Below are 11,414 nucleotides of genomic sequence, written 5' to 3'. Positions count from 1 at the left end.
GATTCTCCAGCAATTACTGTTTTTGTTTTAGATTTCCAGCATTTCTTTATTTTGTTAGAGGAATGCAGGTCTATGTTTGTATTTAGGCCTAGCAGCAAGTTAGAAAGGAGCAGGGTGAAAACATACTTCAGAATTAAAATAATGATGTTTCAACAATTGATGAGATAATGTGAATGCAGTTGCAAAGTGGTGCTCTGATCTAAAGGAGAACAATATATGAAGTTGTAGTGGTGTAGGTGGACAGTGGCTGGTTACCATGGCGACGGGCTGGACCCCGAGGCCGGGCGCGCATGCGCGCTGCGTCACTTTGGGGCCTGTGAAGCCGGGCTGTAAATTACTGCCCGCTTGCCACCAGAGGCAGCGTCCGCGAACAACCCGGCCCGGCCTTCCGCCTCCTTCTCTTCGCACCGAATTTCCAGAGAGCCGGCGGGGCCATGGCGGAGAGGAGCGAGGTGCAGTCTGCCAATGCTCCCGGCCACCACCCCCACCGCGGGCAGCATCAGCAGACGCCACCGCCCAGCCTGGTGCGGATGGTGAAGTCGGTGATCCCCGTGCTGCCCTGCACCACTGTCTCCACAGTCCTGCTCGGATGGATCATGTTCTACCTGACCTGCAGGTACAAGATGTTCAATGAGCACACCTTCACCCTGGGGCACTTCACCAGCCGCCTGCAAGGTAAGGGGCAGGGGCAGGGGCAGGGGGCAGGTATGCTGGGACTGAGCAACAGTCAGTGCAAGAAGGGTCTGACACACTCAAACTCCACGCTCTGTGGGAACTCCAAGCTGTGCAATAATAATAGCAACAAAGGCATAAGGAATTACCTGTGCAGATGGCAAGTGGTTAGATTATGTGGGTGGCACGGTGGGTTAGCACTGCTGCCTCACAGCGCCAGAGACCCGGGTTCAGTTCCCGCCTCAGGCGACTGACTGTGTGGAGTTTGCACATTCTGCCCGTGTCTGCGTGGGTTTCCTCCGGGTGCTCCGGTTTCCTCCCACAGTCACAAAGATGTGCAGGTCAGGTGAATTGGCCATGCTAAATTGCCCGTAGTGTTAGGTAAGGGGTAAATGTAGGGGAATAGGTCTGGGTGGGTTGCGCTTCAGCGGGTCAGTGTGGACTTGTTGGGCCAAAGGGCCTGTTTCCACACTGTAAGTAATCTAAAAAAAAATATGGAATGCTCTTGGGTAGAGCATATCCTAACTTTCCTGAAACATCGATTTTCCTGCTCCTCGGATGCTGCCTGACCTGTTGTGCTTTACCAGCACCACTCTCATCTAGACTCAGATCTCCAGGATCTGCAGTCCTCACCTTTGCACGGTCAAACTCCATGCTGTGTGGAAAGTCCAAGTTGTGCAATAATAGTAGCAATGAAGGCACAAGGAATTACCTTTGCAGTTGGTGAGTGGTTAGGATGTGGAATGCTCTACCCGAAGAGTGTACCAAGGCAATGGCCAATCGAGTCTTTCAACAGGGCATTTTGATTTGGAGATGCCAGTGTTGTACTGCGGTGTACAAAGTTAAAAATCACACAACACCAAGTTATACTCCCAACAGGTTTAATTGGAAGCACTAGCTAGTGCTTCAAATTAAACCTGTTGGACTAAAACCTGGTGTTGTGTGATTTTTAACAGGCCATTAGATTTTTATTTGAGAAGGATCAATGTGCACGGTTATAGGGAGAAAGGAGCTAGGTGACATCACCTTGGGATGCCAGCGCAGGCACAATGGGCTGAATGGCTTCTACCTAAGTTATACCAATCTGTGACATCTTCCAAGCCTCAAAAGATTTGGAAGAGGGTATAGGTATGTACAGTGTAATGGATCCTGTGTGTTGATGTGCGACGCTATCACAGTCTGTCCATAGTGCTGTATGGATGTGTATGTGATCTCTGGATGAGAACAGGGAGAATTTGTAAAACTAGTTGAACCAGACACAGACTCAGCAGGGGAGTGAAGTCATTAAGAGATGTACAGCATGGAAACAAGACCCTATGGGTTCAACTCTCGATCATACCAACCAGATATTCTAAACTAGTCCCATTTGCCAGCATTTGGACCTATATCCCTCTAAACCCTCCCTATTCATTTTTTGGATCAGTGGTGCTGGAAGAGCACAGCAGTTCAGGCAGCATCCGAGGAGCAGCAAAATTGACGTTTCGGGCAAAAGCCCTTCATCAGGAATAAAGGCAGTGAGCCTGAAGCGTGGAGAGATAAGCTAGAGGAGGGTGGGGGTGGGGAGAAAGTAGCATGGAGTACAATTGGTGAGTGGGGGAGGGGATGAAGGTGATAGGTCAGGGAGGAGGGTGGAGTGGATAGGTGGAAAAGAAGATTGGCAGGTAGGACAAGTCCTCAGCAGAGTGGAAGGGGGAGTTGAAATGTTGGGCCACAGGGCGGTGTGGTTGATTGGTGCGGGTGTCCCGGAGATGTTCCTTAAAGTGCTCTGCTAGGAGGCGTCCAGTCTCCCCAATGTAGAGGAGACCACATCGGGAGCAACGGATACAATAAATGATATCAGTAGATGTGCAGGTAAAACTTTGGATGTGGAAGGCTCCTTTAGGGCCTTGGATAGAGGTGAGAGAGGAGGTGTGGGCACAGGTTTTGCAGTTCTTGTGGTGGCAGGGGAAGATGTCAGGATGGGAGGGGGGGTTGTAGGGGGGGGCGTGGACCTGACCAGATAGTCACGGAGGGAATGGTCTTTGCAGAAGGCGGAAAGGGGTGAGGAGGGAAATACATCCCTGGTGGTGGGGTCTTTTTGGAGGTGGCAGAAATGTCGGCAGATGATTTGGTTTATGCGAAGGTTGGTAGGGTGGAAGGTGAGCACCAGGGGGGTTCTGTCCTTGTTACAGTTAGAGGGGTGGGGTCTGAGGGTAGAGGTGCGGGATGTGGACGAGATGCGTTGGAGGGCATCTTTAACCACATGGGAAGGGAAATTGCGGTCTCTAAAGAAGGAGGCCATCTGGTGTGTTCTATGGTGGAACTGGTCCTCCTGGGAGCAGATACGGCGGAGGCAGAGGAATTGGGAATACAGGATGGCATTTTTGCAAGAGGTAGGGTGGGAAGAGGTGTAATCCAGGTAGCTGTGTGAGTTGGTGGGTTTGTAAAAAATGTCAGTGTCAAGTCGGTCATCATTAATGGAGGTGGAGAGGTCCAGGAAGGGGAGGGAGGTGTCAGAGATGGTCCAGGTAAATTTAAGGTCGGGGGGGATGTGTTGGTGAAGTTGATGAATTGCTCAAACTCCTCGCGGGAGCACGAGGTGGCGCCAATGCAGTCATCAATGTAGCGGAGGAAGAGGTGGGGAGTGGTGTCGGTGGAATTACGGAAGATCGACTGTTCTATGTAGCCAACAAAGAGACAGGCATAGCTGGGGCCCATACGTGTCCCCATGGAAGTGTCCCCATGGCTACCCCTTTGGTCTGGAGGAAGTGGGAGGATTCGAAGGAGAAATTATTAAGGGTGAGGACCAGTTCAGCCAAACGAATGAGAGTGTCAGTGGAAGGGTACTGTTGGGGACGTTGGGAGAGGAAAAAACGGAGGGCTTGGAGGCCCTGGTCATGACGGATGGAGGTGTAGAGGGATTGGATATCCATGGTGAAGATGGGGTGTTGAGGGCTGGGGAAACTGAAGTCTTGGAGGAGGTGGAGGGCATGGGTGGTGTCTCGAACATATGAAGGGAGTTCCTGGACTGGGGGGGATAGGACAGTGTCGAGGTAGGTAGAGATGAGTTCAGTGGGGCAGGAGCATGCTGAGACATTGGGTCAGCCAGGGTGGTCAGGCTTGTGGATCTTGGGAAGGAGATAGAACCGAGCAGTGCGGGGTTCCCGGACTATGAGGGTGATGAGGTTCTGTATGGTCTAGGAGATGATGGTTTGGTGATGGGGGGTGGGGTCATGGTCGAGGGGGCGGTAGGAAGAGGTGTCCTCGAGTTGCCATTTGGCTTCAGCGGTGTAGAGATCAGTGCGGCAGGCTACCACTGCACCCCCTTTATCCGCTGGCTTGATGGTGAGGTTGGGATTGGAGCAGAGGGATTGGAGGGCTGCGCGTTGTGAGGGTGAGAGGTTGGAGTGAGGGAGGGGGGTAGACAGATTGAGGCGGTTAATGTCCCGGCGGCAGTTGGAAATGAAGAGGTCGAGGGCAGGTAATAGACCAGCGCGGGGTATCCAGGTGGATGCAGTGTGTTGGAGGTGGACGAAGGGGCCCTCGGAAGGTGGGCGGGAATCCTGATTGTGAAAGTAAGCTCGGAGGCGGAGGAAGAAGTTTTCAACGTCACGGCGTGTATTAAATTCATTGATGCGTGGGCAGAGGGGAATCAAGGCGAGTCCTTTGCTGAGGACTGATCGTTCGTCCTCACTGAGGGGGAGGTCTGGAGGGATGGTGAAAACTCAGCAGGGCTGGGAGCTGGGATCTGGTGTGGGTGTGGAGCTGAGAGTGGGGGCGGAATCTGTAACTAGAGTGGATGTGATGGTGGGGGGAATGGGGGTGGAGTCATGAGCAGGGGTGGTGCTCCCCTCAGGGTTCTGTGGGGCAGGAATGATGACAGTGGGGTCTGTGGGGGGCGTGTCAGCAGAATGCAGGTGAGTGGCGTTGGTGGGGGAGGAAGTGGTGGCAGACACAGCAGTAGGGGTGGTGGAAGTCACTGAGCGTGTGACATCAGCGATGATGTGAGGGGCGGAAGTTTACCTTCTTATTCATATACCCATCCAGATGCCTTTTAAATGTTGCAATTGTACCCACCTCCACCACTTTCCCTGGGAGCTCATTCCATGTACGCACCACTATATGCGTGAAAAAGTTGCCCCATTGGTCCCTTTTAAAGTTTTCCCCTCTCACCCTAATCCTGTGCCCTCTAGTTCTGGACTCCTCCACCCAATTCTATCATGATTGCAGTGATGTGGGAAGGGCAATGAACTGTTGTGGTACTTTGAAAGTCACAATAGCAGCAAAGCAGGTATGGCATTTAGGACCAGGAGTATGATCATCGTACATTTTCTTGACGTGGAAGGGAACATCTTCAACATTGTTGTGACCATTTATGATGAATTCTGGGTCATTTATTAATTCAATCTTCGAAGCAGATGAGAAAGTACACCTTTCACTGAACATCTGAAAAACAGAGGTCCTCTTTCAATCAACTGCTGCAGCACAATCCCTTCAACAACCTCCCCCCCTCAATAAAATTGATTAAGATCAATGATGGGATCTTGAAATGTGTGGACACTTTTTCACAGCATGGGAGCCTTTCCTTGACAAATGCAGGTATTGACAAATTCATCATCACCACTGTTGTACCAGCTTGATTTTCACCCAGCTGAGGGAAAAGATATTTGAGGATAAGGATCTCAAACCCAAGACAAAGGTCACATTTACCATGCAGCATGATCTTTTTCTTTCATGGGTTTCATAGACTTGGACAATCTTTAATAAGGTACCTCAAAGCACTGGAAAAGTTTACTACCAACAATGCCTTCATAAAATCCTCTAAATCCAGTGGCAAAGAAGACAATACAACAGCAGTGTCCTTTCCCAAGCCCACTTGCTCAGCTTTGAGATACCAATCACTTAAAACCAGCTCTGCTGATCAGATCATGTTGTTTGAATGTCTGACATTAGACTCCCAAAGCAGTTGACCTGAAATTAGTTAGGGCAGGAGCCACTTGGAAAGACAAGGGAAAATGAATCCTGAAAGCAAACCCGAAAGGGCCAGACACATTTACTGACTCTGGGAGACCCTGGCTTGCCTCCAACCGAAATTGTGAATTTTTTATTTGGGAAGGTGCTGAGCACATTGTTTGTTTGTTGTGAATATGTAGAGATAAGTCAAAGCATTGGAGCATATATTCAATTGTCCAAACACCACCACCCCCTCCTCAAGATCTTTCAAGTGCCACATGTCCTACATGCGGCACTATCTACTCTGGACTTATCGGCCATCTCAGAACCCAGCCAACCGGAGTGGCTCCTTGATCCCTAAGGAACTGCACCTGATGGAGAAAGAGGTGAATACATGACAATCACATGCACTCCCATGTGGAAAGAAGCTATTCAGTCCTCAGTCTGTGTCAATATTATCTAATCCTGTACTTGTTCAACAACAAAACTAGTCTTTATATAGAACCTTTTAACACAGTAAAATGTCCCAAGACAATTCACGGGAACCTTATCAAACAAAATCTGACACCAAGTAACATAATGAGATTTTACAGCACGTGACCAAAAGCTTGATCAAACAGTTTTTAAGGAGCATCTTATAGGAGAGAAGGGAGGTAAAGACACTACTGAGGAAAATCTAGAGCTTACGGCTTTGACAACTAAAGGCAAACTGCCAATGATGAAGTAATTTAAATCTGGAACATGCAGAAGGTCAGAATTGGAGGTGTTCAGGTGTCCAGTTTGTCGGACTGGAGGGGGCTGGAGTGATACGAAGGAATAAAGCTATGGAGAGAGTTGAAAACCAGGATGAGAATTTTTTAAATCAATGCACAGCTTAATTGGAAGCCAGTGTAGGTCAGCAAACACAGGGGTGCTGGGTGAATAGGACTGAGTTAAAGTGTGGGCAGCCAGAGTTTTGGCTGGGCTTATGTTGACAGAGGGTGGAAGCATTAATTAAAGAATTTCTGTGGGAATGAAGATACAGGAGGTGGGTGGGGCAGCAAAAAATACAGTGACAAAGTGGAGGTCACTGTAAGATCTAGAAGTCCTGCAGAAAGAGATTCTGCTCAGAGGGACTACATTCCTGGCCAGGAATCAGACTGTAACTAAAGCTGAACAGCAATTTAAACTAGTAGGTCAGTTACAGACTTGGCAGGGAATAGCAACAAGATTGGGGGTGGGTGGGAGGGGGGGGGGGGGTGTGGGGTTGGGGGTGCATTGGTAAAAAGCTTTTAAAATTAGGACCAGTGACATAGCAGCTCAGTCTTCCAGTGCATCCAATGCAGAAGTTTAGTCTCGATGTTGAATGAAGCCCAGGCATTTGGGAGCTAGATTGGAAAAAAGAAACACTGTTCACCAAGGGAAGCAAAGAGCAAGCTTGCTCAGGGGTGATTGTGCATTGCCATATCCTGAAATCAGAAATGTACTTCCTTATATATGCTCAGAACGGTACGAGCATGTTACTGATTATCATTTTCATTGCATTAGTGGTTGTAAGAGATCACTGAAAATGAATGAGAAGAAAGATTTACATTTATGTAATGCCCTTCATGACCTTAGGATGTACAAACTGATTTTATAACTAACAACTACTGTTATAATGTAGAAAATGCGGCAGCCAACTTTCACTGTCAGGACTCAAACACAGTCACATAATTACCAGATTATCAGTTAAAATGCTGTAGGTTGAGGCATAAATGTTGCTCAGGACATTAGAAAGCAGTTGAAACAGTGCCGCGAGGTATTTTACAATCACCTGTTGGGATGTGGGGTGAGAGATGAGGACTTGGCTTAATGTCTCACCTGAAAGAAGGCATGTCCAATCATGCCCAGCTCCCCCACCCTGTATTGCACTGGAGTATCAGGATGTTTATCACTGATCCATGGTAAACTCTAGCCATGCTCCTCTGAAGATTGGAAAACACTGATCAGTCACATTATACAGCTGAAACTAAATATAGTAGTCGGGCTCATTTACAAGATTTATGATCGCACAGAAGTTGAAGCACAATAATTAGCTGAGCAAATACTAATTACACATAAAAAATTGCTGAGAAGATCTTTCAAGATTAAGAATACCCTGTCACAATCCCAGAATAATGGGATTTCCACGGATTGCCACCATGCTGTGGTGGAGAGGCCTGTTCCTGGAGAATGTTGATCCACACAGTGATGTCATCAGGAGATCTCAACTCCTGGCAGGGCCATCATGATGGCAAATCCAGAGGGAAATTCAGACAGAGCGAAACCCAAAACAAGACACTCGTGATATTAACGGCTTTGGAACTGGACCGACCTTCTGTCAAGGACGATGTGTCTACTGATGTGCAACAGTATTCCCATGTGATAAGGTGTCCCCCACAAGGCATCTACCTAGAACACAATTTCCTAGGTGGATAATCATACTCAGTAATGGATGATTGCTGATGATAAAGTGGCTGGTCAGTGAGGAATGAGATGAAGGGGAATTTCTTTGTTCAAAGGATTATGAATCTTTGCAATCCTCTGCCCCAAAAAGGACTTGTATAACGTATTCAGGACAAAGGTCACTGAAGCTCTGGGTACAAAGGGATATGGGGATTGTGTGAGAAAATTAAATCATGGTCAAAGATTGAACTTGGTCCTGTTGAATGGTGAAGCAAGCATGAAGGGTCACATGAACCTCTCCAGCTCTTATTTCATATGTTCTTGCATGGTAACTTGCACAGTCTTGGAAAATAAAAACTATCTGCAATTTTGGGCACTTTTAGTCAACCAGCCCAGATGTGTTTGACGTACATGTAGCACAGGTATGATAACCCCGGCCTCTGGCTCAGAGGCAGAGACACTACCACTGCACCACAAGAATAATTTCTTTAAACTGAGGTTTTAGGGGTTAGAATATGGTTGCCCCAAATGCTGCCTGAGCTTTATGGAAACTACAAACTGGGAATCAATGAAACAGGAAAATCTCCACCTTCCTTTAAAGTTGTGTCTTTCATGATCTCTGGAATGTGCCAAAGCATTTTACAGCCAATTACTAACTTCTGAAAAATGGTCACTTGTTTTCTAGGCATTAAATGACCAATTAAAATTTTAATTCTGTTGAGTGATGCATAAATTTTACTCGTAGACTAGGTAAAATCCCCTACTCCTTGTTGGATACGGTGGTAAAATCTTTCACACACCAGCTGAGGGAGCAAATAGAACCTATATGTGAGTGTCTCTTTGATTCTGGAGCTTATTCATGTATCCAAAAGTATTATTTAAAAATGAAATTCCACTATGTCCTTATCCAGCCTTCCAACTGGAAGCCAATTGCCTTGCAACATAAAAAGATTCTATAAATGATGAACTTGTTTATGTAAAATATAAAATCAAAGTACTGCAGCCAAAGGAAATCTGAAACTAAAACAGAAAATGTTGCATATACTTGGGTTATTGGCAACTATAGAGAGAGAAACAGCTATCGTTTCAGGTCAATATCCATTTCATCAGGTTTTAATAAATTCTTTTATCTGATTTGGCATTGACCATTGACCAGCATACCAGTGAAAGCTAACAGTCAGAAGAACAGCCATTTAAGTATACTGTGAGGACAGAATAGAAATGGTTTCATCTGAGAGGGCAGAACTGAGGCCAACTGGCCACAAGATCCTCCATTGATTCAGTTACCTTGCTGGGAAACTCAAAGTTTCTTTTCTTTTTATTCTTGCTCTTTTGAGGATGTCACATCATTCTGGTTCAGTTCCACAAGCTCCGACGTGGCCCAACCATTTTATCCAAGCACCATTCTTCATGTGATCAAAAGCAGTGAATGTCAGCTCTCCAATCCCGTTGTTATTGCAGATAAACCTTATTCTGTTCTCACCTGAAGTTCAAGACAGCAGCTCAAGCTGGACCCGGGTGTGTTTTTGTTAACCTGAATGGATGCAATAACATTAGAGCAGTGATGGTAATTTGTCTACCCCTTCATCCCTGAGCTGGAATATTGAACAAGGCCAGAATAGTAAAAATCTGTGTTCAGGCCCAAAGTAGAAAGTCTAGATACAGTATTGTACATTTTCATTTTTCTTTGCAGAAATTTGGAGAGGAAGACATTGTAACAAAATGAGCTATTTTTCTATCTTTAATCTCAGCCGTTGTAGTGAGCTTTCTTACTTCTAGTGATTTTAGTACACTTTTGCAAGTGCGTTTTAAAAAAATGTTTGATGTTTTTTATCTTCTCCTTTGGGAAGTTTTTTTAAGCTGGGTGTGTTGTGTATGTATAGAAGGCAAACCTACGTGGAACTCAGTGTTTGTATGTTGTGTGATAGGGTACTCCCCCAGTCCTGACTGGGTCTAATTATCGGAAGACTGGATTAACCAGTCTGATTAACATTCTGCTCCTGCTTTTTTCTGTCATGACAGAGCTCCGCATTTCTGGCAGGAGATTTCAATTACAGCTGCTTCACAGGAGGGTATCTGAAACGTAATGGCTCCATTGTAGGGCAGGATACTCAGGGGGAAGTCGGATCACATCACCTTCCTCATGGTATTAGTCACCGTATTCATTGATTTATATATTCAGCAGCACAGAGAGCAAAATTTAAGTTCTGTACTACCCATGCAATTATTTGAAAGCTATATTGTATATTCATCTCTAACATCTATTTCTTTTTGTTTAACTACAGTGTACAAGTTACTTAGTTATGTGTTCATCCATAAGAGTATGAGCTCGCTGGTGTGCAACGTTCTTATGCTATGGTATTTCGGTGGTGCTATGGAGAAGAACGTCGGAACAGTAAAGTACGCATACCTCACTCTCCTGTTTACAGTTCTGACTGGAATCATCTATACCTTCATTGGTTCAATGATGTTTGGACTGCATAACCTAAAAGAAATTCAGGGATTTACTACACTCGCATTTGCCTGTGTGGGGATGTCTGTATTTCTGTCCCCTATGAAGCACATTGTCTTTATAACAACTATTAAATTGATTTACCTCCCATTCATTTTACTCGCCATTGCAATTTTCATTCCGGGATCATCGATCATAGGCAACGTTTGTGGATTGGGAGCAGGAATTGCATGTATCCTTTTTCCAAAAAGTCTTGCTAACTAAATCTTAAATATTGTTCTAATTTTGTATTTGGCCAAAATATATCCATTCCCTAACAGTTTGATGGTCATATCGTAATCTGTCATTACAATGTTAACTCTCGTATGTACAGAGGAACCTCGATCATCTGGCATTCGATTATCTGAATTTCAGATTATCCGGACAAGATCGCAATGTCTCGATGTTTGGCTAAACTGTTATCCAACATTTGATTATCCAAGAATTTGATTATCCAAATCAAATCCCACCCGAGGCATTCAGAGAATCGAGATTCCTCTGTACACTGTACTAATAGCATTCCAAACTGATGTGCTAAATCAGGATTAAGGATACCTCAGATGGAGAGATTTCTCCAGTCAAGTGAGCAAGGTTTGAGACATTTTAACCCATCATCCGGCTTTAAGAAACTTTGTGAATGATGTAGGAGGCTTTAGCCTCTTGTATACCTGATCGACTGGGTTCTGTTGTTGTATATGGAAATGGTAAATGTTCCATGTTGTTTACTTATCTCTTTATTTGAATGTTCTTTGCGCATCTGGACTTGTTTTTCTAATGCTTTTGAGCCTCTTGCACAAGAGAAAAAAATTGTCATTTTTTTAGGCAATCCCTCTTGCTTCTAAGTTCTGTTTCATAGTTTTGCCTATATCTTCTGATGCCTTTTTTCTCTCTGATATTTTCACTTTAATTTATG

At 45.6% G+C, this 11,414-nt stretch overlaps 1 protein-coding gene across 3 annotated transcripts in view; it reads left to right on the top strand.

Moving 5' to 3' along the window:
* Positions 1–267: 267 nt before the first annotated feature.
* rhbdd2 (rhomboid domain containing 2) overlaps positions 268–11,414 on the top strand; it is a 55,159-nt gene continuing 44,012 nt past the window's right edge. Inside the window, exons 1-3 of one of the 3 annotated variants that reach the window (XM_060848263.1) lie at positions 553–675; positions 10,033–10,156; positions 10,296–10,694. In XM_060848263.1, coding sequence (XP_060704246.1) covers positions 631–675; positions 10,033–10,156; positions 10,296–10,694 — 568 coding nt within the window. In that variant the 5' untranslated portion in view covers positions 553–630. Of the gene's footprint in view, positions 676–10,032; positions 10,157–10,295; positions 10,695–11,414 lie in introns of all 3 variants that reach the window. The other 2 variants (XM_060848264.1, XM_060848262.1) reach the window with 2 other exon arrangements.

The sequence above is a fragment of the Hemiscyllium ocellatum genome, chromosome 31 (assembly GCF_020745735.1).
Source record: "Hemiscyllium ocellatum isolate sHemOce1 chromosome 31, sHemOce1.pat.X.cur, whole genome shotgun sequence".
Lineage (NCBI taxonomy): Eukaryota > Metazoa > Chordata > Chondrichthyes > Orectolobiformes > Hemiscylliidae > Hemiscyllium > Hemiscyllium ocellatum.
Note: the sequence above shows the minus strand (reverse complement) of the source record. Positions and strands in the feature narration are given on the sequence as shown.